The sequence below is a fragment of the Eucyclogobius newberryi genome, unplaced genomic scaffold, assembly GCF_026437365.1.
Source record: "Eucyclogobius newberryi isolate DKJ021-1_F unplaced genomic scaffold, fEucNew1.0.hap1 SCAF_1, whole genome shotgun sequence".
NCBI lineage: Eukaryota > Metazoa > Chordata > Actinopteri > Gobiiformes > Gobiidae > Eucyclogobius > Eucyclogobius newberryi.
In genome coordinates this window covers 24,888,145-24,913,980 of record NW_027315723.1, presented here as the reverse complement: position 1 = coordinate 24,913,980, position 25,836 = coordinate 24,888,145, and the positions used below count along the sequence as shown (strand labels likewise).

The window sequence follows — 25,836 nt, the reverse complement described above, 5'->3', positions numbered from 1 at the left end:
CTGATGCTGGTGCAGTGATGCTGGTGCAGTGATGCTGTTGTGGACAGGTATGATTTGAATAACAAACAAGCTCCTGATGCAAATAAAACATTAAAGTAGTCCAGACACAACCTGGTTCAGACGAGGGTCTCTTAGATGCATTTAGAGATCATTTATAGGCCTTGTATGAATATAGGTTTGTATGAATAAACATCAAGCTCTGATTTTAAATGCATTTTTACTGTCATTTCAGAAAACATGCTCAAAACTATTTACACTGTAACAGTCCATAATTCACATGTCACAGAAACTTTTGCCTAAAACACAAGGTAATGTTATAAATAGACTATAAAGTACAACTTTAAAACATATTTTCTGGTATAATAAACATGCACTCCCATAAGACTAACTAGCAGGAATAAACAGCTAGAAAAAACACAAATATTTTCAGTTTTCTGACTTGGCATTGACAAGGCACTGTAGCTTAAATAACATTGTTCATGGCTGTAAGTGTTCCATTTGAGTACTATAAAAGACTAAACCAAACAGGTAACAACTACTGCACATTGTGAACAATCAAACACAGTGCAAAAAGTGTTTAAAAGTAACATAAGGAAGGACTAGCCTTTAGCTCGTTACTGTGGAGTAAATGGCTCCGTAGTAAAGGGTTCCACTGATTAAAGACTAAAGGCAAACGTGGAAACAGAGCAAGTTTTCCTCTTTAAAACTCAACTTAAAACTCCAACTCCTGTTATTGTTTCATCAGCATGTTTTGTACACGGCGAATGCTGAGAAAAGTTGTGGCTAAAGTTATGAAAAATAAGTATTACAGGGCAGCCGCGGGTCGTAAAGCATTAAAATGTACTGAATATGAGAGAGCCAAATCAGGGCCTTAAAAACAGTGAATTCAACAATGAAAATTTAAAATATAATGGTCTTAAATGTCTTGCTTTTTGTATTTGTTGTAGAATTTTGTCTGATGACTAAATTCACCTTAATTGTAAAATACTAATATTACATTCAAATCCCAGTAAAATGTCACATAACTATATTGTAATTGTTATTACGTTTGCAGTTTCTGTCTTTATAAATAGATTTAGTAGTCAAGACATCTTAATTTATAAATACATTTAAAAAAAAAAGTAAATTAAAGATTTATAGCAACAATAAAAACGTTGTGTTTTGTTTTTTCTCTTTGCGATGCTGCACTTTTCTTAAAAATACCTTAATTTTCACTTGCACAAACCTGCAGCTGCCCTGTATTTACCTCCTCAAAATGATTCAAATATGATGATAAAATCTCACAATGTTCCTCTTGTCACAGACCGACCGGAATCACCCCAAAGGCTTTTCTCGAGTTTTGGTCAAAATCATGTGCTTGAAATTGAGATTTGCTTAAAAATATCTTTAAAAACTGCGCATATTTTACACATTTGACTTTTTGAAATGCTGAAAGAATTCTGCCAGGACACGCGAACGTTTCAATTCAGGCCTGTATTTCTTTGGCGTGAAAGGATGTGTTATAAAGGGGATTTTGCTATGCATTTAAGTCTAAAGAGAAAGAGAAGCCCTTTCCGTGAGGGCCCGCAGACGAGCGAGGCTTTAGTGGAAGAGGTTTGCGAGTGTTCTCTTACATAAAACAAAGGTCTCTTCATGTCTCAGAGTCCAACATGTCTGAAATGATGTCCACCAAGCTATCCAGTCCAAACAGGTAACCGTCCTCCCTGTTCCCCTCCGCCCACGGCTCCCGGTGCGTGAGCTCGTCCCCGTCGCGGAGGGGCGTGGTCTTGCCGAAGTCGATCATCCAGACTTTGGCCCGCCCTTTGCTGTCGTGGACGAACAACAAGGAGCTGCCGATGACCTGCAGAGACACGGCATTTCAGCCTTTTTATTTAGTCAAGCCTTTTAAATGCACTTGTTTTAGGGACTGATTTTACTGTATATTGTTGTATATGTATTGTTCACTGTAAGTTTTTTGTGTTTTTATTGTTTTATTCTGTGTTTTGTTAAGCACTTTGTGACTTCTGTCTGTAAAAGGTGCTATATAAATAAAATTTACTTACTTACTTACTTACAGTGCAACTTATACATGTTTCTATTACGCATTTTTTGGCTGGTGCGACTTATAGTCCGGAAAATATGGTACAGTGTTGCAACACAGATTAGGCACAGAAGTATGATAATAGAAAAAAAAAAGGATAACGCATTAAAAAAAACTCCTATTAAAAAAAAATAAAAAAATTGTATTTATCTTTTGCTGAGGATGTTTTGACTGAAGATTTTGCCAATGACACGAGCATGAAATGTATTTAGAAAATGTTCTCTCACTTGAAATGACAAATCTCAAACGAAGATAATAATTTTTCAGCACTTTTTTTGCACAATATCTTAGTTGAAATGGTGTGTATTTATGAGCAAAATGTGTGTGTCCGTGTAATAATATATGCTTTTTCAGAATGTTTTTTACAGATATGATCTATACTTGTGTTCCTTCTCACAACAAATCTGTAATCCGGGCGATATTGACCAAAATCAAAATATCAATATGTTTTTGAAGTATTTTGATAAGAAAAATCAGACAATATTCTGTGTTCAAACAAGTCATTAAACACATTAGTTGTTTTTACGTCAATAAGTGAAGGAAGAAAATGCTGTTCGTAAATGTCAAGAAGCGACGTCTGTTAATGTCAGAAAATGGTGTTTGTTTAAGTGATATTTTTTGTGTAAACGTCTTATTTTGCCTTTGGTCAAAGTATTACGGTAGTTGAGGTTCAAATTAATCACAGAATTGTAAAAAAAAAAAAAACACCATCAGTTATTTGGACATTCACAACTAACTTTTGTGTCTTTGTTTCCTATAAATGACATTCGAGCTTCAATTTAAAGTACAGCTTTCGTAGTTTGACCGGTCTGTAAATGTATTTTGAATTCGTCGACTCATTGTTTCCATGGCGCCTTTGAGATCTTTGATGAAAATGTGTCCAGATCTAAAAATGTAAGACATCTCAAGCCCTCACGATGGACAATATTCAATTAAGAGAGAATTAAGAGTTTGTCTTTGTCTTTACCATGTACAGTGTCTTCAGTGTCCAAAAGAGCACTATATAAGTCTAATGAATCCTTGTTATCATTTTAAGAGTATATTTAAAGCCGGAATGTCCCACAGCATGGCATTAAACGCATAAATATCTCCCACTTTATCTGTAGAGAAGCGAATATGAGTGTTTTTTTTTGCAATTAAAACTTCTTGAAGTGAATGAATGCAAGATACGTTTACTGTCACACTGTGGAGCATTCCTGTCAAAGTAATAACATCTCCATGGAGACAAGCGGGTGCACAAATCACACAGCGCATCTATAATTGAAATTCCAAGCGCAGAACATGTTAAGAGTCTGTTTACAGTCGAGGGTCGTTTCAAAAAGAGATTAGTCACAGGTTAATTTGGCTCTAATAATAAGTGCAATTTGGTGTGACTTCCTGTTTTGCTGCAGCCGCCGCGTCTGATGAGTCGTTTGTGAAAGTGTGAAATTGAACGTGTCCACTTTCCACGCGCACATTTGTGGCTTCTCAAACAGACGTTGTGTGTGCCGTTTGAAATACAATCCCACACGAGGCGGCGATCGACACGTTCGAACAGGGACGGGCAGAATTAAACGTTTACCTCGTGCGTTTTGAAGAAGGGGGAGGTCTCTAGAGTATCTCTGACTTCTTTAAGTCGCTCAAGATAAAGATTCTGGCGGAAAAAAACAACAAGAAGAAGAAGAAGAGAACAATGATTTACTTCAGCAGAATTACAAAAAGACTACATTATACAGCCTCATCCAAGCACATTTTAGAGTGAGATTCAGGACGTCTCTCTTTTCCGAGGTCTCAAGTCAACTTGAGGTCGTGTTTCTGTTTTTCCTCTCGCACGTTCCTTATCTGCAAAAAAACTCACCAGAATGTCTTTCTTTCCCTTGACGAAGTCCTGGAAGGCCACAGTCAATTGCGCCCTCGTTTTGGTCTTCTTGAAGTCTCTGTTCACCGTGCCGTCCTCTTTCTGGAAATTACACAACACAAGTGCGACATGAGTGCGACGTGAGCGGGTCAGAAAAGGTCGGTCGGTGTTTGTGATCGTGGAGGTTCGGCGCGAGACCACGTTTGTGTCACGATGACCGCGGACAGAATCAGAATCAGAAAGGGTTTAGTGTCGTTGCCAGTGAACAGAATTCACAAACATAGGAACTTCGGTGCAACATAAAACAATGAACAATGATAAAATAACCTACCATATTTTCCGGACTATAAGTCGCACATTATTTCATAGTTTTGGCCCTGGTGTGACTTATACTCCAGAGCGACTTATATGTGATAATGTTTGTTATTTTCACATGACAACCTCAAGAGGGCGCTCTAGCCTCTAAGCGACGCAGAAGAAGAATCTGCACTTCCTCTACCTCTGGAGTTTGGGGAGTTGTTTAGAAGTGACACAGAGGAAGAAGAATTCAATGGATTTAGTGATTTGGGGTAAAACTGATGCTTTGGTAAACTTGTTAGCATGTTCTTTATGCTATAGTTATCTGAATAACTGTTAATATGTTACGTTAACATACCAGACACTTACCACAGTTCTGTCTGTGCCTCATGTAGCTGAAGGTGTTAGCGTTAGCATACGTACACCTATTCACCATGTTCTCTCATCTGTTATTATTTTAAACTGCATTTCAAGAGGAAATGTCTGTTCTTGGTCCTGGATTTTATCAAATAAGTTTCCCTCAAAAATTTGACTTATTCTCCAGTGCGACTTATATATGTTTTTTTCTTCTCTATTTTTATTATGCATTTTTTGTCTGGTGCGACTTATTCTCCAGTGGGACTTATAGTCCGGAAAATACAGTATATAAAATCAACAAGGGCATGCATTAAAACAAACCATTTAAATAGTTTTAAATAGGCTTAGTATGTACACAAATATTCAGATTTTTTGTCTAAAGAGTGTCAAAAAAAATTCCTTTCATGTAAATGATGCATAAACTTTGGATTTTCTACAGATTTCTCAACTTTTCTCCACAAATAGCAACTTGATTGGTGTAAAACGATAATTTACAACAGGTATAAATGCACCAAATATAGTCAAAATTAGAAACTGTCAAACATACTTCAAACACAAGTCAGATCTGTGGAGACGACACCTGCACGTTTTTAAGTTATTTTTGAAGAATTAAAAACACCGGTAATTAAATAAATGCAGGATAACTATAAACAGATGACACAGACAGTGACATCGCCATGGAGACAGGCGTACCAGAAGAGTTACAGTGACACTTTTACATTTAATTAAAACGCAGTTATGATCATTATGTTTTAAGATGATTTTTTTCCCACCCCAGTTCAGCAGTTGTGTGGTTTTATAATTTCACTTCCTGGTTGCAGATCATGACTTGTAGATATTCCATTACTGTTACCTAGCAACCATAGCGTACACTGGGGCAAAACTCTTCAAATGTCACAAAAATGATCATTTGACAAATTAAATATATTATGAAGCAGCTTTATTTTGATTAATTCATTCAGGAAAATGTGTCCGGATGAAGTTTTTCTCAGTCGTTTCTCAACTTCTTCCACTTTTCTTCACAAGCCGATCGGTGAGAAAGTATTATCCCGCCGGCTTAAGTCATATGTAGAAAATAATGAAAACTTTACGTAAGAAAAGAGATGAGCGTGACATGATAAGATAATGGAGACGGAAACACATGAGCTGAACAAACTGTCGCGGCAGGAAAAGCTATTTTTAGCAGATTAGCGGAAAACAGCCCAGAGATTGTGCGTAAACTGTTGTTATTTAGTGCACTGACGGGTCAACAGTGAAAAATTAAAGCACCAGACGCCAATTTGAAAGAACCACAACTGAAAACACAACAATTACAGACTCTAAAAACAACTTCCTCTTTCAGTCTTGCCATTGTATAAGATAAGGTTTTTTCCCTCCATGAAATCCAAAGCCCCATTTTCATATTCGCCTCATGAATCACCGTCTCATTAGAAATCCCTCCCTCTTTACGATCTTAAAAGTGTCTCGGAGAAGCACAAGGAGCTCAGTGATTGGTTAGTATTCTGTGATGAATCATTCGGACGGACAAATATTTGACGTTTAACACAATTAGTCTGTTCAATGGCCAATATTTAGTAGATAATAAGGGCAGCAGAGCAGGTTTAAGTTGAAAAACCTGCAATACTTGGATGTTCTAGCTGCCCGGCAACACTAATATTTAGAGAAATATTCCTCCAAAGTCCATTTTACAGATAAAGCGTTAGAAAACACGCCGTGACGATAAGTCTTGTAATCCAATAAAACAACGCGCACGGACACCGCTCAGACTCCACAAATTTATTTGCGTGTGTGTTCTTGGGGAAAGCCCTCAGCGCCATGGCGACGGAGCAGCGGGAAGCCGAGGATGTCCTTATTTGGTCGCGACCCTTAAAAAATAAGAGCGAGGAGGACAGAGGGAGTTGCTGAACATGCGGCGCGTCAGGGCCAGATGCCGGGGCCCGCGGAGCTGCCACTGACAGACTTCTGGGGCCGAAAGCGGAGCCTTGCACAAACGCATATCTTCGACAGGAAGTCGCTGATCAAAACAGGAAGTGAGGCCACGGCCGGCAAAGGACAACAACACCCACTTAGAAGAAAAGGGGGAAGGAAACGTTGGTCCTGGTGAAGTCCTTACCTTGACTCCTTCTATCCTGAACCCCAAAGTGGAGGTGGAGCTTATCGTTTCCCTCCACTGCATGTAGCGAGGTTTGGTCACGGCTTTCTGGTCGTGTTCCTCCGTTGTCGGGGCGCTGGGGTCCACCTCCACCATTTTCTGATACATGTCGGGTCGTGGAGAAGGCTTCTTGCGAGCTTTGGTCAGTTCCTCCTCTAGGTACGTCCTAAAACGGAGGATTGTGGGTAAGAAGTGAGATACACAAGCAAAAAGGCACGTTACAAATGCAAATATACAAGTAAAGAAATCAGTCAAAATACTAATAATAACAGGTACATACAATATGGCCTCTTCATGTGTGAATGTCCATATGCTTTATTAGAATGACAGTAGGGATGTCACAATATCAAATGTTTGTGTTGCAATGATTGTGATAATATTATTGAGAGAATATCATGATAAAATAATTATTCACAATTATTGACACACAACAAACCAAAAGTGAAATGCATAATTTTCTTTCACTATAATTCATTGCTGTTCCAAATCACGATTAGCTTCATGAAATAAAACTTTCTGAATGCAAAAGTAAAGTTATTGTGATAAACTGCCACTTAAAAAGTACTACACAGGGCCTCATGACCCCTGCCATGGACACAATACATGGATCCCTTTTGGAACATACTTTCGGAGGCAGGGACAATGGAAAAATCACATACGGACTGAACTTGGAATTGACAAAAAATGTAACTAAAATGGGACTCATGTCATGGACCTAGTGTGCCTTAACCTTTATTATTATAATTTTTTTTCTTGGATGCCTTACTTTTCCTGAATTTGCATTTTCAATTTTACCTAATCAGTCTTTTGTCTAGACTCCGCCCTTCAGTCTCGTATGCAATTGCTCATTGGCTGTGGGCAGAGTTTAGCTTTGGACTGGCGTCAAAATGCTGCTTCTCTTTTACATGTTAAAGTTAAGATGGACTTTATTGTTTCCATGGGAATTTTGCCCTCTGCATTTGAATCATCAAAACCCTCTTGCTGTGAGGCGAGAGTGCTTGTCACTCTGATAGAGCATCGAATGAGTCGGTTCTCAGATATGGGATCACAAGCTGGTTATGGAAATGTACACTTCTTACATCCAAACAACATTTTTCCCAAGGGAGACAAACAAAGAAACCTTGAACATTGTTTAGTCTTGCTTTATCGTTCTTGAAGGGAAATGTCTCTTCTGCTTGTGACTCCTCCTTCACTGTAGCCGGGGCAACATGTGAGGAGCAGCAAAGCACACGCCAGGTCAAGAGCTCGGTTGGTCACAAGTAGCTCACTGGAAAACTAAACCCATTGTGCCCGTTTTTAGGTTGATGGGGGAAACTGGAGTACTTTGAGAAAATCCACTTAAAAGCTCAGAAAATGTACAAACCACTTTGAGCCACATGAAGTACATAAGACAAATGTCCTGGTTTGAGCCCAGTTTAGTCCTGGTTTGAGCCCAGTTTAGTCCTGGTTTGAGCCCAGTTTAGTCCTGGTTTGAGCCCAGTTAAGTCATGGTTTGAGCCCAGTTTAGTCATGGTTTGAGCCCACTTTAGTCCTGGTTAGAGCCCACTTTAGTCCTGGTTAGAGCCCACTTTAGTCCTGGTTTGAGCCCAGTTCAGCCTTGGTTCGAGCCCAGTTTAGTCCTTGTTTGAGCCCAGTTTAGTCCTGGTTTGAGTCCAGTTTAGTCCTGTTTTGAGCCCAGTTTAGTCCTAGTTTGAACCTAGTTCAGTCCTGGTTTGAGCCCAGTTTAGTCCTGGTTTGAGTCCAGTTTAGTCCTAGTTTGAACCTAGTTCAGTCCTGGTTTGAGCCCAGTTTAGTCCTGTTTTGTGCCCAGTTTAGTCCTGTTTTGAGCCCAGTTTAGTCCTAGTTTGAACCTAGTTTAGTCTTGGTTTAGCTTCTTTGTCTACGTTCTGTTGCAGATTTGGTCCCAGTTTAGTCCCAAATCTCATGTGCCGTTGACTCAAGTGTGAACCCAGCACGGATCTCAAAGTGACAGCTTTTTTTGTTCAAAAAAACACCTCCACAGGATGTTTTTGTTTTCTCACCTCACGCCCATCTTACAGTCCATGACACACGGGCAGTCGAACTCCGCCAACAAATCCTCCATCTGGTTGTACTTCTGACCGTCCTTCTCCACGTCGCCATGGTAACCGGGCACATAAGGCCGCAGTACGTCCTTCATGAGGAGCGACAGGCAGCGCTGCTCACATTCACAGTGTTTCTGCAGACGAAGAGTCACATTAAAACAGATTATTACTTTATAGGATATTCATGTGGGTTATTTTGTGTTGCAGCAAAGTAAAATCACTCAAGTAGAACTAGTTTAAGAAGTAAGCAGTCAGTAGAAGTTGTAGTTAAAGTACATGAGAAAAGTTGTTTCAATATTATCAATGAAATCAATATTTGTAATCTTAATTTGTTTTTTGTAATGCACCCTAAAAAAAAAATACAATAAAGTCTAATATTGGCAGAAAATTAAACACATGCAATCAAAATTAGGATTAAAAGTATGATACATTACATTTAAATCAGACTGTAATGAAACTTATAACCACGTAATGAAAAACAAAGTACAAAATAGTTTTACATTACATTTTATTCATAATGTGAACGTAAAACCGTCTCATTGGTCAAACTGTGCCAATGCAGCTGGTCATAAAACTAACAATACACTTTCCCTTACTGGAAATGCAAGCAAATTGAAAATAAATCTTACTTTTGTTTGTTAAACAGAACTATATTTATGTTAAGTCTAAATTTACTGCCTCTGTGTTGGTAAAAAGTTGACAATAAATCAGAAATGTTTATTACTTTTAAAATTCGACCGTTGGCTCCGGCCTTGAAGCTCCCTGGAAAAACAAAACACAACAAAAGAACATTACAAACTATAACCTGAAGGAGTTTACTTAACTCTTTACTTAAGTTACGTTTGTGGGAAACAAAAAGGTCCAAGGCTTTTATTTAAGGTTTAGAAACTTTGAGACTTTTCTGTAAAAACCACAATACAGCAAATGTGCCATTATATAAACATATAATTGGTTTAAAGACGCAATATGTACATTTTCTGGTGGAGGGTCTCCATAGAGTTATTTTTGCTTTACCTGAATGTTCCACAAAACATTTGTAATTTTAATTGTAAATTTTAATTTAGTTTGTAACTTGTCAGATAAAAAAACTGTTTTATACAGAACAAGTTGACCAATGAATTGTAATATGTATTTTATGGACTCTACACTCTGGAATAGTGCAAAGCTAAACTTAAGATAAGATAAGATATTCCTTTATTGTCCCACATGGGGAAATTTCATTGGTGCAACGCAGGTAGATACAGAGGTAGATACAGAAGAACAGAACAGATCACTTATAGGAAGTCTGAAAAACACTTTCAGTAGAAGATCTCCTATAAATAAATAAAAACTCCCATAGACAAATAAATAAATAAATAAATAAATACATAACTTAAAGTCATGTATACTTCTTATGCTTAAGTAAATACTTGTTGAATGAGATGTGTGAATGTGTGAGAGTGTATTTGGGTCAGAATGTGGACTGAAAAGATCACATTGTTGAATGTGTTTTGTTTGCACTGTATTTTATATTCCTGTCAATCAGGCACTGCAGATGGAAATGAGCTGTTTAGCTACAATCTGGTGTGGAACATGTTTGTTTATTACAAGCTTAATGTCTCTGTGCATTAAGACCTATATTGGATTACATCAGGGGTGGGCAATTATTTTCCTCCGAGGGCCATATTCGAATCCAGGCAAGTAGCGGAGGGCCGGCCCCGATCATTGGTGTGAAAAAAAAACTAAACTAAAAATTAGATAGAAGAAAAAGATACAAGTGCAGACAGATGCCTGAGGGCAAAAAAAAATAATTACTTTGCATGTTTGGCAGGTCGGATTATAAAGACAAACGGGCCACATGTGGCCCGCGGGCCGCAGTTTGCCCTCCCCTGGTCTACATTATCGATGTTGTTTCTTCTTTATTACGTTGGAAAAGCGTTTGTTTCCAGAGTGTTTTTGCCCCGCTTCAGGAGTTCAGGACCCTCCGTTGTGTGCGAGGGAGTGGTATGAAACTGTGAGGAATGAGGAATGTGCTCTCGATTCGTGCCCTGTACCTGCATGTCCCGCAAGCTGTATCCACGGATACTTCTTCTTAAAGGACATCACAAACGGCGACCAGTGGACCATGTTCTTGATTTTCTTCCAGGATTTGTGCTATTCAGAAAAACAGACGCCACAACCATGATTAGTGTCAGAACATCTGTTATCACCTTTTCTCAACTAATCCTTTAACTAGTTCAGAAAACAACACGACTTAAGGCGAGACACTGCAGGAGAATAGCAACAACTCTTACATTTTAAACTTCTTATGTACTTTACCTACATGAAAGTAAGAAAACATTGATTTATTTAATCCTAAAATGCTTTCTTTTGAAAATAAGTGATTTTGTGTACAAATAGTCAAAATTGCACATTCAAATCAGAAAAAACGGACACAACGAGATTAACATGTCTTGCTTTATTTTATTGACATACAAAGTACAAAAAAATTGAAAATCAAATTTTCTCCATATAAGTGTAAATGCATCAGGCTTTGAATTAGATAACAAAAAATCCTTCGGTAAGATTTGTGATTGATTAGATTGGCCTGTCGTGCCTCGCCTCCAGCGGAGTAAGTGCAGCGTTCCTTCGTTTACAGTCCGCAGGGCTTAAGTATCACCCAGGAAACGAGCACCTGTAATTTAAGTTCCCCCTGCAAAGCCTTTTGACTGATCCAGCACTTTCCTACCGCTTTGTTTGAAGAGGCCTTAAGCAAAACACGACAGACACACAGACACACAGACACACAGACACACAGACACACAGACACACAGACACACACACACACACACACAGACACAGACACAGACACAGACACAGACACAGACACACAGACACACAGACACACAGACACACAGACACAGACACACAAAGACTCAGACACACAAACACACACACACACACACAGAGAGAGAAACATGTTTACATCAAGAGACTTTGTCCACTTTTGCCGTTAGTTTAAAGGTGAATTATTTAACTGATACATCTTGCATTTTTTCAATTACACTGGAGGAGAGTAAAGATGTTCAAAAGTAAAAGTACTGCACTGAAGTTCACGTTACCGGATACTTTTTACTTTTACTTCACTGCGTTTAAGGGCAGGTAAATGTGCGTTCTGCTCCACTCCTTTTTTTAACTGAACTGGAAAGTAAAAAGTACTTTCCATATGGTTTGAGGTTTATTTTTTTGCATGTTCCTGGTGACGTTATGACGAAAGGTTTTGAGTTCACGCTCCGGCTTTGAGCAACTGAAAAAATGTCAAGAAAAATGATAAATAAGAGTGACATTTGACTCCAATAGTTCTCAAAATCTGTGTGAATTAATTTGACTTATTTTACTAAAAAAGGGTATTTTTTAAACAGGTTTTCAATACTTTTATACTTTAACTGGACAAATTATTTTAACTCATGTATCTGTACTTTTACTTAAAGGCGCAATGGCCGATTTTTCGGCGATTTGAGAACTCAGGCGGAAGGGCTCATGCGCACTCCCCCGTGTGGACTGATACAACACACACGTGCGTTTGTTTATTAGCGCGAAAGATCGCATCGCATCTCTTGTCTCCCGTAGATTTCAGTCTCTTCTGAGACAGCTCGAACTGTCTTTCTCCGTCTTCATTTTGTCCCGTACACTGAGGGAACTATATTATGATAGATCCATGCGCTTAGACACAGGGAAACATGCTGCTCTCCTGGGGACGAGCCGCATGCGGCTGCAGGTGAGGTTAGGTGAGTTCTATGATTGATACGTGGCAGGACTAATCGGCAGTCCACGCCACGAGGAAATGAGACTCAGATTTGGGCCAAAAAATCGTCCATTCAACCTTTAAGTAACAAAATCGAGTACTTCTTCCACCACTGGATATCGATCAGTTTAATGTCATGCAATGGAACATTTCAGGCAAAGCAATAGCATCTCCACAGAAAAGTGACACAGTGCAGCTTTAAATAGCAGATGTTTCGTTTGATTAGAAGTGTCCCAACTTAATTTTTTTTTTTAATAATAATGTATTATTTTTTATAGCATTTTAAAAGGCAGAATAAGTTTGGCATTTGTAAATCATAAAACCGATACAACACAAACAAACTGACTTTCTACAAAAACACATTGGATATTTCCTCGAAAGTGGGACACACCCGCCAATAATGTTTAAATAGATTCAATTACATTTAATCTATTGATCGAAGCTCACGTTTGGTCCTTGTGCCATCTATAATGACAAGCTAAAACAACAACAGTTTATCACATACTCTTCAAGAAAAAGGGGAAAACCCACTACACCCAGAACAAATACTATTATCAATACTCATTGGAATAAGTACAGACAAAACACATACCGTATTTTCTGGACTACAAGTCGCACCTTTTTTCATAGTTTTGCCCAGGGTGCGACTTATATTTATACTTATACTCCGAAGCGACTTATATGTGATACTATTTGTTATTTTCACACTTGCAACCGCATTTCATACTCCAGTGCAACTTATATATGTTTTTTTCTTCTCTATTGTGCATTGGCTGGTGCGACTTATAGTCCGGTGCAATTTATAGTCCGGAAAATACGGTGAATAGGACAAAAATGTACCTTTAATGAAAAGTTTTACAATGGTTTTCAGCCCATAACAATAAAGAAATCAGTATTATTTAGTGGAACAATTGTTTTTAAAAGTCAAAAAGTATTTTCCTTGGCATGTATTAAAAATCTAGTTGGAAATCTTACGATCGTGACAACAAAACTCCTGACTTCATGCTGAAAACCATAACCCATTCAAGCTCAACGTCTGAATCGAGCCACGGCTTTGGAAAGAAAGCCCATGACATCAGATGGAAACATTCCAGAGAACTTATAACGTGGGATAAGACAAAGCTCGGCTGTGCAACGACGTTCCGAGCGCTTTCTTTTTAAAGCAGCCGAATCCATCAGACTCGGGCCCGTCTTTAACTCACACATTTCTGAGCGGGATTCCCTTTAGAACTCTGATTTCCCGGACGCCGTGAACTCGCAGACGATTTATGCTCTTCGCCCAGGCCACTGTTAGCTTCTCTTGATTGCACAAAAGTCGTGATCTCATCCACAAAGGATTTCCCATCTGCTCGCCGTAAGAGGGATAATATTATGTCTCCAAATAATGTGAAAAAAGTGAAGGGAAAGGAGAAGAAGAGGAGGATGAGGGAAGACTGGAAAATGGGTGCGATAAGCGAGAACGACCATAGAAGGCGCTGTTAATCCAATGACTATTTAAGGTACAGAAAAACTAAAAACGAAAAAACTGTAACTTTTACTCACATGGTTAATTTTGTCTGCACCAATGAAGGAGAGAGTTGGGCAAATATAACGTGAGAAAAAAACGACAACGCGCGTGTGCAGGTCACATGGTGGAAACTCCAGCAAAGGTCAGCTGCAGAAGAGTTTGACCCTCAGACTTAATAAGGTTAAAAACACGGGCTGGGACTTGAAAAAAGCAGTTATGGCATTCCTCATAGTTTCCATGCACATTTAAGCTCGGAAAAGTCGGGAAGGATCGCTGGAGTGAAGCCAAGAGTCGGACGTTCTTGGGTCGTCCATCTACTGTAATGCGGCTCACTTAGCTGTGCCAGAAAGAGCCTGGTTAGCGTCAGGCGTGAGTAATTACAACAGTATGTCACAAGCTTTAGCAGAAGGCGGCGTTGTTGAAGAGGATACAAAACGAGAGCTGCATTAAGGCAAGATTATCACTCCATAAACGTTACCCGAAAAGATGAGATGTCAAACATTGGCAAGCAGAACGTAAATCGTCTCGAAAGCGATCGGTCGGGATGTTGTGGAAGAGCGCGGAGGCACCGGGAAGCGTACGAGGGCAGAGACGTGGTATTATGGCAACATTATTCATAAACAGGACAGCCTAGACTCCCCGCGCCGCTGCCCTGCTCATATTTTACCTTTAAACGCCAGGAAAGAAGGCGCGTTCGAGGCGACACTCCACGATCAAATGTTTTCTGACAAGCAATGCCATTTGATTTTGTGACGTAAAAACATATTTATGTGAGTGGAGTGGCCAAATGTTTGAAATAAAATCGTTAAAGTAGTATAAGGCTGCAACTAACGATTATTTTTGCTAATCGCTTAGTCTAGCCATCATTCTTTTGATTCATTTATTAGTCGTTTGAAGCGCAAAAGGTCAGTGAACATGACATTTTTACTGAATAAGATGCAGGTGAAGTTAAAGTGATGACGTTTGACGACAAAGGCTTTTTACACATTTATACATTCACCATATTTTCCACACTATAGAGCGCACTGGATTATAAGGCGCACTGTCAATGAATGGTCTATTTTCGATCATTTTTCATAAATGAGGCGCACCAGACTGTAAGGTGCATTGAGCGAAACAAAACGTGTACCACACAAAATCGCTTCGAGGTCAATAAGCACAACCAGAATTAATCCATACATAAAGCGCACTGGATTATAAGGCGCACTGTCGTTTTTAGAGAGAATGAAAGGCTTTTAAGTGCGCCTTATAGTGCGGAAAATACCGTACATGCAACTGCTGCTCCGCTCCAAATTAGAAAACTGTGCCAATGTTGCTGGTCATAAAACTAATCCCCGAAATGGAAACAAACTTAAAAACAAATATGGGATTCTGTTCAAAGTTCACATGTTAAGACACGAAAGCCGGTTGTACAAAAGGCCCCGTGGCTCCTTTGTTTCCATGCACTTGCCGTTAGTGGGGGGTCCAGTAGGGGGCGCTCCAGCCTTTGTATTATAGTGTGCTTTATGATGTCACCTGCATTCCTTTCCTTCCTCTTCTTTGGTGTTTTATGGCGGCTGGTATCCAAGTTGTTGTTGTTGTTGTTGTTTTATGGCGGTTGGCATCCAATTGTTGCATTACCGCCAGACTTTATTCCTCAGACTTTTCGTAGTTGTTGTTGTTGTTGTTGTTGTTGTTTTATGGCGGTTGACATCCAATTGTTGCATTACCGCCAGACTTTATTCCTCAGACTTTTCGTAGTTGTTGTTGTTGTTGATGTTGTTTTATGGCGGTTGGCATCCGAGTGTTGCATTACCGCCAGACTTTATTCCTCAGACCCAGACTCTGTCGTAGTCCGTAAAAGTACTCCTTCCATTGCTTTGGTGTTACAAAGCCCATGAGGTCATGATATGTCTTTGTGACTAGAATAGTTGTTGTTGTTTCAGAGACCGACCGGCTTTATTCCAGGGAGACTTTTCTTCATCTTCCTCTCCTTCTTTGACGTTCGGTGCTTCCACCGTACAGCTTTATTCTTTAGGCTTCATTCTATAGGCTTTATAATTTCCACTGATGTCGCTGCTTGGTAGCCGTGCGTCTACGAGACTGGGCGAGGACAGGAGACCACCCCCACCCCCAACTCCCCACAAGCAGATCCCCATCACTCCGACTGCCATTTAGCGCCTTTAGCCTGTTTTCTATATCTGCCCAATCAAGCTCCTTTGTTCCAAGGAATCTCCCTGCAGCTTTAGCAATGATCCTGATCCTTTCAGTTCTGCTTTGAGTCTGAGCAGCACAGTTTACAACATCCACCATAAAGAGTACAAAATCCTCTCTATCCACAACCAGGGTATACTCATAAATTCTGGAACCTGCACACTTGGGACCTCCACTCTTGAAACCTTCACACTTCTTGGGAGCCATGCTGGCCTTTCTCATTTCGCCCTGGCTGGGAGCAGCACTGGCTCCTCTCTCTGTATTTACTCTAAACTCGTTACTTGAAACTTTCTTGACTGCATCTGCATAGGATATACCTTGAGAGACCTTTATTTTATGCACCTCAGCAGCTCTTTTGCTAAACCTGCATCCCCCGTAGGCAGAGCTATGTTCTTCCCCACAGTTACAGCACTTCAGTTTTGCTCCCACGTCACACTTCCCATACTCGTGATCTCCTGCACATTTACCACATCTTTGCCTCCCTCTACAGACCGCCGCAATATGCCCAAAGCGCTGGCACTTAAAGCAACGCAGGGGCGGTGGAACATATGGCCTAACGTCATGGCACATGAACCCAATGAACACCTTACTAGGCAGGCACCTCCCTTCAAGTGTTACCATTACCGACAAGCTGTCACACCTTACCCCAGACCGGGTCACCTTCAACCGCCTAGCGTCCACCACCGTAGCTCCAGTCAAATTCTCCTTAACTTCATCCACAGACGTCGCCGTAGGGACACCTACGATAACTCCTCTGACCGTGTTTCTTTCAGCATCAGACACAAGAATGTCCTTTCCACCCAGACGTTTAGTTCCAATCGCCTTCCGTTGCTGAGCCGCGGCCTTGCACACGACCAGCAGCGAGCCATCTCTAAGGACATTCGCACTCTTGATCACTCCCACAGCTACAGTTAGGCTCTTTGACAATGCCACTGAATTCCACTCCTTAAAGGATGCACTATCCTGTGCAAGCTTGATGATCACCTTACAGTCTCTGCTCTCACCCGGATATCAGTAGCTTCAGCCTCATCCTGCTGCTCATTCCCAGAACCCTCGGACGAGCTAAGGGACTTTTTACGTTTCCGGGCACGTGCAGCCAGAAAAGGCTGCTCCTCCACGCCGTCCAGAACGTCTTCGACCACCGATCCACTCTCCTCCGCCATCTCCCCCACTGGTGGTTACATTACTGCAAGTTTTACATTACCTTACGCCTGCGTGATCGTACGCTTTATGACATCACATACACTTTTTCGGTACGAGTTAGAATCAGATAGCAGTCTGTGTGTACCTGTGAGGATTAATAAAGCTCCTGAACTTGTCGCCGTGTCTCTCTTTCCGAGTATCCGTCCTGGCCTTAAGCAGTGCTCTGGCCGCACTCCTGAGCAGTGACACCTGCACACCTGAACCAGCACCTTACAGTCCACACAGTCCAGAGTTATCTCTCCAACACCTGTTTTTACTTGCTGTATATTGAAATGTAGATCATATTGTGACAGTTGTTTTGAAAGTATGCAAAGGATAAATATTGAGTGTATAATTTACCCATATCGTAAAAGATGAAGCGCTGATTATGTTGTAAACTTTCATACAAGAGTATACGGTAACAGGGCTACACTTTTGTGATTAATCTGACAGACATTTCACATTTGTCTGATACTTGAAAGACGTGTTTTAACAATATCAAGATAGTTGCAGTTTTGGTTCGATTGTGATCTTCTTTGTCCTGAAAATAAACTCTTGACTTGAAAAGGTGCGGCCGCTTTGAAAACAGAGTCCACGTTCTTATTTACATTAATTTACATGTTGTTTAAAGTCTGACTGCGGTCTCGTACATGCAAGTGTTATTTGTCTGCATGAATGTGAAATAAATACTAGACAAACCAATTAAGACATATGCACAAACTAACCAAGCTCAATGTGAGTGAACTGCAAACAGAAACAATACAATAATAATAAAGTGGTATAACGATGATGCCACATGTTACACATCATAACTGTTAAATGAAATTGTAATTGTAAACCGAAATATTAAGTCATATCAAGCCACTAAATTACACCGTTATCGTTCAGGTAAATTCCGTTTTCCAAATAACGACGAGCCTTTAATTGCGATGCTGTGCTACACACGTTGTCAGAGACGGTACCTGGCGGTGACTTGTTCGCACATGGATCATGGCGACAATCAGGACCGCGCCGACCGATGCGACCACGCTCCAAACCAGACACGGCCAAGACGACCACATCGCCAAACATTTGAGTGTCCTCTGTCACTCAAAAGGGCAAACAGTTTAAAAAAAAGAAAATAGTCAAACAAACCCAACCCAGCTTTGACCAGCGAGTTTCTCCGCCAGACCAGAAGCTGGAGCCTGCGCCACGGCTTTTCTTTGAGAAGTAAGAACGCGCGTGTCACGGATAATAAACAATTGTGGCTGATTTGGATGGCAAAACACGAGGACAAACACAATCTGGACATGCAAATCTCTGCTCGGGGCCGGACGGGCGAAGTTGCAGGGTGTGTAAGCGGACAAGTGTCGGAAGCGTGGTCGCCGTGTTGAACCTCACACGCTGTTAGCTGTAAGGCTTTTCAAATGTGGCAACACCAGTTGAAAAATAAACAAATGGAAACATCGTAAACAGCAGCTTCCACAAGAGCTGATGACGGTGACGCATCAGGCTCGTGGTGCATCTGAACTGTGCTGTAACTTTAACCACATTACACATTCAAGGTGGCATCATGCACAATATTGAAGTACAACATCATTTGGACTTTTACTAGGCAAAATAGCTCAACCATTACAATATAATAACTAAAGAACAATGGAAATATAGTTCAAATTAACAGTAAAGATTGTTTAAGTGTTTGACACATGAACATATTTCTATGTATGTAAAATAAAATATAGTTAATATGAAATAATTATTACATTGCTGACCATGTCCAACCAGGAAGTAACCTTATCACCATTACAAAAAATGTCAAACTAGGGACAAATACGCAAAATGTTTAGTAAAACCTGCGATATGATTGTGTTCACTACGTTTAAGTGAAATGTGTGTCTGACCCTCAGAGCTGCATCAGTCAAACACTACATATCTGTATAGATCTATATGAAAAGTCACGTCGCCTGTGGTTTATTACATGTAATAAGACTTTTGGTGCTAATTTGTGGCTGAAGTGAGTTGAGTTTTACCCCAGAACAGCTGTAAAACAAGCAGCAGTCAAGTTTCCAATGAAAGTAACCTCAGACCGAGGTGTGAGAGAGAGAGGGGGAGAGAGAGAGGGGGGAGAGGGAGAGAGAGGGGGGGAGAGGGAGAGAGAGGGGGGGAGGGAGAGAGAGGGGGAGAGAGAGAGGGGGGGAGGGAGAGAGGGGGGGAGAGGGAGAGAGAGGGGGGGAGAGGGAGAGAGAGGGGGGGAGAGAGAGGGGGGGAGAGGGAGAGAGAGGGGGAGAGAGAGGGGGGGAGAGGGAGAGAGAGGGGGGAGAAAGGGGGGGAGAGGGAGAGAGAGGGGGGAGGGTGAGGGAGAGAGGGGGAGAGAGAGAGAGAGGGAGAGAGAAGATTAAGAGAAGAGAGAGAGAAGAGAGAGAGACAGAGAGAGAGAGAGAGAAGAGAGATAAAGGGAGAGAGAGAGAGATAGAGAGAGAGAAAGAGAGAAAAGAGAGCGAGGGAGAGAGAGAGAAAGGGAGAAAGAGAGAGAGAAATAAAGAGAGAGAAAAAGAGAGAGAGAAAGAGAGAGAGAGAGAAAGAGAGAAAGGGATAGAGAGAGCGAGAGAGAGCGAGAGAGAGCGAGAGAGAGCGAGAGAGAGCGAGAGAGAGCGAGAGAGAGAGAGAGAGAGGAAACTGTAAGTGAAGGAACTTCTTGCAGACAGGAAGTGGGGACGGGGGGGAGCCGCTCGCCTCAACGACAGTATTTTCCATTTCCGCTGCCGAGCGACTACAAACAAAAGACTCAAGACAAAAAAACCCGAGCGCTTCGTAAACACTCTTTTTAACTTCACACATTTGAACCTCGAAATGCCTCTTTGACCTGCTGTGACTCAAAGCAGTTTGTTACAATATTTAGACAAACTTTATTGATTGATGTTTAGTTTTTTTTGGCTGTTTACTTAAATATATTCGATCCAGAAAAGAAAATACTTTTTTCAAATGTATTTTTATTTCAATACATTTTTATTGTTCAAACGCAGATACTGGAATTCAATGTGATGGCTCTTTCTTTATCATTGGATATATTTAAAATAAAACCAAAAATACCAGATTCCTTATACAAAATACTCCACTGGACAATAAACTCATAGGTCATAGTACTAATACTTCCCTGTCTTTCATTCTTCTCCAAATTTTGCAAACACCTAACTTTTGCCTCTCGGTTTAAACCGTTTTGAAGCAGAAAAGTGTCAGAAAAGTGTCGAGCGGCAGAAGGACCGGCGCTCGTTTGTTGTCGTTTACTTCATGACATGTCGAGAGCAGTTTTTCTCACTTTTGAGCTCAGTCACGTCTCACTTTTAGGCACGCGGAAGCAGAAGGCGAGAGGCTGTTTGCTCTCGTGTGAACGTGGAGGGAAACACGGTGTTTTGGCCCCGCGCAGGGAACCACCAGAGCCACCGACCGGCTCCCACCACAAGGGCTCCTCTGCCTGTGCGCCAAGAACAACTGATGCACCAATTACACCAGATGCACCAATTACACCTGATGCACTAATTACACCAGATGTACCAATTACACCAGATGCACCAATTACACCAGATGCACCAATTACACCAGATGCACTAATTACACCAGATGCACTAATTACACCAGATGCACTAATTACACCAGATGCACCAATTACACCAGATGCACCAATTACACCAGATGTACCAATTACACCAGATGCACCAATTACACCAGATGCACTAATTACACCAGATGCACTAATTACACCAGATGCACCAATTACACCAGATGCACCAATTACACCAGATGCACTAATTACACCAGATGCACTAATTACACCAGATGCACTAATTACACCAGATGCACCAATTACACCAGATGCACCAATTACACCAGATGCACTAATTACACCAGATGCACTAATTACACCAGATGCACCAATTACACCAGATGCACCAATTACACCAGATGTACCAATTACACCAGATGCACCAATTACACCAGATGCACTAATTACACCAGATGCACTAATTACACCAGATGCACCAATTACACCAGATGCACCAATTACACCAGATGCACCAATTACACCAGATGCACTAATTACACCAGATGCACTAATTACACCAGATGCACTAATTACACCAGATGCACCAATTACACCAGATGTACCAATTACACCAGATGCACCAATTACACCAGATGCACTAATTACACCAGATGCACTAATTACACCAGATGCACTAATTACACCAGATGCACCAATTACACCAGATGCACCAATTACACCAGATGTACCAATTACACCAGATGTACCAATTACACCAGATGCACCAATTACACCAGATGCACCAATTACACCAGATGCACTAATTACACCAGATGCACCAATTACACCAGATGCACCAATTACACCAGATGTACCAATTACACCAGATGTACCAATTACACCAGATGCACCAATTACACCAGATGTACCAATTACACCAGATGCGCACCAATTACACCAAATGCGCACCAATTACACCAGATGTACCAATTACACCAGATGCGCACCAATTACACCAGATGCACCAATTACACCAGATGTACCAATTACACCAGATGCACCAATTACACCAGATGCACCAATTACACCAGATGCACCAATTACACCAGATGCACCAATTACACCAGATGTACCAATTACACCAGATGTACCAATTACACCAGATGCGCACCAATTACACCAGATGCGCACCAATTACACCAGATGCGCACCAATTACACCAGATGCACTAATTACACCAGATGCACTAATTACACCAGATGTACCAATTACACCAGATGTACCAATTACACCAGATGCACCAATTACACCAGATGCACTAATTACACCAGATGTACCAATTACACCAGATGTACCAATTACACCAGATGTACCAATTACACCAGATGCGCACCAATTACACCAGATGTACCAATTACACCAGATGCACTAATTACACCAGATGTACCAATTACACCAGATGCACCAATTACACCAGATGTACCAATTACACCAGATGTACCAATTACACCAGATGCACCAATTACACCAGATGCACCAATTACGCCAGATGTACCAATTACACCAGATGCACCAATTACACCAGATGCACTAATTACACCAGATGTACCAATTACACCAGATGTACCAATTACACCAGATGCACCAATTACACCAGATGCACCAATTACACCAGATGTACCAATTACACCAGATGCGCACCAATTACACCAGATGCACCAGATGCACCAATTACACCAGATGCACCAATTACACCAGATGCACCAATTACACCAGATGCACCAATTACACCAGATGCACCAATTACACCAGATGCGCCAATTATACCAGATGCGCCAATTACACCAGATGTACCAATTACACCAGATGCACCAATTACACCAGATGTACCAATTATACCAGATGTACCAATTACACCAGATGCGCACCAATTACACCAGATGCGCACCAATTACACCAGATGCACCAATTACACCAGATGCACTAATTACACCAGATGCACTAATTACACCAGATGTACCAATTACACCAGATGTACCAATTACACCAGATGCGCCAATTACACCAGATGCACCAATTGCACCAGATGCGCCAATTACACCAAATGCGCCAATTACACCAGATGCGCCAATTACACCAGATGCGCCAATTACACCAGATGCACCAATTACACCAGATGCGCACCAATTACACCAGATGCACCAATTACACCAGATGCACCAATTACACCAGATGCATAAATTACGCATAAATTAAACCAGAAGCGCTAATTACACCAGATGCACCAATAATTACACCAGATGCACCAATTAAACCAGATGCACGAGCAACAGTGCGGCTTCGACTTGTGCGCAAACGGCTTTTCCAAATCGTAACAGGCCTCCTCAGAGTAACACAACGCTTCACTTTGAATTAAAACTGTTAATAAATTGCGTTTTATCGGCCCTGCGATGAGTTGGCCACTGTCCAGGGTGTACCCCGCCTAAGGCCCAAAGTCACTGGGATAGGCTCCAGTCACCCGCGACCCCGAAAGGGAACAAGCGGTAGAAAATGAATGAATTGCGTTTTGCCCCTGCAATATACTTCCCTTTATTTGGTAGGTACTTGGTAAGTGCTGGTGTCTCTGTACTTTACTGCAGTACATTTTACAGCGCATACGTTCGTACTTTTGACACGTTTTAGTGTTACGATCATTGTGGAAAAAAACAAACAAAAACATCACACTTTAACGATTGACAATTATTATTATTATTCATTCCCGTGTTTTAACATGTGACTGGCTTTACAAAAATGTACATTCTGAAAGACTAAATAAAGTTGAATTTTCTAAAAACAGCTAGATAAAATTAAGTTATTTACATCTTTACCTAAATTTAGACTTCAATATTTAGTTAAAAAAATAAATCTCAATCCGTTAGTTTGTCGCATGAACTTTATTTTGCCGATTTTGTGAAGTCAGTCACAGGCATGAGGAATGGTAACGTGTAGCAACGACAGGAATTAAAGAAAAATGTTAGATGTCTGTGAATAATGGTGCATATTGGTGAATAATCATGAATAATCGTGAATAATGGTGAATAATCATAAATAATGGTAAATAATCACGGTGAATCATGGTGAATAATCTTGAATAATAGTGAATTGTGAATAATGGTGAATAATCCCTGACTAATCCTGAATAATCCCAAATAATGGTGAATAATCATGAATAATGGTGAATAATGGTGAATGATTAAGAATGATGGTGAATAATCAAGAATTGTGAATAATCCCGAATAATTGTGAATAATCATGAATAATCCCAAATAGTCCCGAATAATTGAGAATAATGGTGAATGATTAAGAATGATGGTGAATGATCATGATGAATAATGGTAAATAATTGTGACTAATCGTGTTGTTTTTTCTCACAATAATCGTAACACTTAAGTCGTGACATCCCTCCTCTGTCATTGCTCGATCTCGATTCGGTCCCATTCACGCGACACAACTGAACTCAGTGTGGTAAATTATCATCTCCGTTTAGAAGCGAAAGCCACAGATTGTGTGTCTTTTTCCGTTGCCAGGACATTCTCGTGCTGCAGGGTTTCCCCAGAGCTCAAGTGTCAAAACTCAAAACTGAAACGTCTTTTTTGAGTTCAGAAACAAGCTTTGATCGCCGTCACCACGTCTTAACCCAGCGACACAAGCATATTAAAGAGCTGGATCAAAAAGGCAGAAGTTGTACGGTAAATATCTATTTGTACAACTTTAGATCCCCTGTGTATTATTGTGAAGTTTTAGACCGCGCCATTATTCACAAGCAAAGTGAAATTGCAATTTGAACAGTTGCGATTGCAAAAATACAAAGAACCAGCTGGACCAGGGAGAACATAAGGTAAATAAAGGCATAAAAGTAGAAAAAAGGGAGTGGAATAAACAAAAAATACAAAAAAATTAAGCATTAGAACATATTAAATTCAGAAAAATTGCCCCATTTTGTCCATTGTTGTTGAAATGTGTTTATTTTCAAGTCGAGTCCTAAGGTTATCATTTCCATTGTGCTTAGGTCTGCTGTGATATTAGTCCAGTCCTTAATCGAACATGTATTTTTAGAGGTTTTATATATAAAAAACACAACATGTCCTGGATTTTTAAAAAAACAAACAGCAATGGTTATTGTCAGAGAATCCTCATCACACCAGGGCTGCAAGATGTGTCGCGATCCAAGCAGAAATCACAACTCGATAATTGTGGGCAAAATATTGGATGATGGCGTGAATGTGTGCAAAATCTGAACAGCAAGTGTATTATTTAGCGTGAAAAATGCTACAAAAAAAGAGCAGATTAAAGATAAAAAATAAATTGTGACGTAATAATGTGGTTATAAAGTGATAATTATGCATTTTTGTGAGACATTTTACAGATATTTCACTTTCGTGTGATAATCAAACCCCAAATGACCCGTTTAAAGACATGTTTTAAAACATTTCACAAGACTACAACTCTTATTTCGTAAAAGCTGCCAACTCGATATGTTCTGAAAAACTATGGAAAAATAAAACCCAAATCTAATCTAGTTTTGAATGAAAAATCATAAAACATTTTTTGCAAAAAAATTTCATATTATGTCCCTCCAGCAGAAATGTGTTAAAAGTGTAATTAAACAAGTTTAGTCAGCAGACAAATGTGAAATGTTTGTAAAAATCAATCACAAAAGTGCACAAACATCACCTTAATCCAAAATGTGCATGACATTTTTACTCATTTGGTGGCATTTTCTACAATAAACGATTCATACTCGGTATTCAAATGATGCAAATTTTCAAAAAAAAAAATCACAAAATGAAGTGAATTTCAGTACATTTCAGTCTTCAAACGCGTTAAAGTATGACATGCCCTCGCT

At 40.3% G+C, this 25,836-nt stretch overlaps 1 protein-coding gene across 3 annotated transcripts in view; it reads right to left on the bottom strand.

Moving 5' to 3' along the window:
* Positions 1–200: 200 nt before the first annotated feature.
* itpkb (inositol-trisphosphate 3-kinase B) overlaps positions 201–25,836 on the bottom strand; it is a 41,701-nt gene continuing 16,065 nt past the window's right edge. For all 3 annotated transcript variants that reach the window (XM_072440822.1, XM_072440841.1, XM_072440831.1), the window contains exons 6-12: positions 10,820–10,919; positions 9,511–9,548; positions 8,745–8,920; positions 6,685–6,889; positions 3,918–4,019; positions 3,642–3,713; positions 201–1,840 (exon numbers count right to left, since the gene is read on the bottom strand). In XM_072440822.1, coding sequence (XP_072296923.1) covers positions 1,631–1,840; positions 3,642–3,713; positions 3,918–4,019; positions 6,685–6,889; positions 8,745–8,920; positions 9,511–9,548; positions 10,820–10,919 — 903 coding nt within the window. In that variant the 3' untranslated portion in view covers positions 201–1,630. The remainder of the gene's footprint in view (positions 1,841–3,641; positions 3,714–3,917; positions 4,020–6,684; positions 6,890–8,744; positions 8,921–9,510; positions 9,549–10,819; positions 10,920–25,836) is intronic.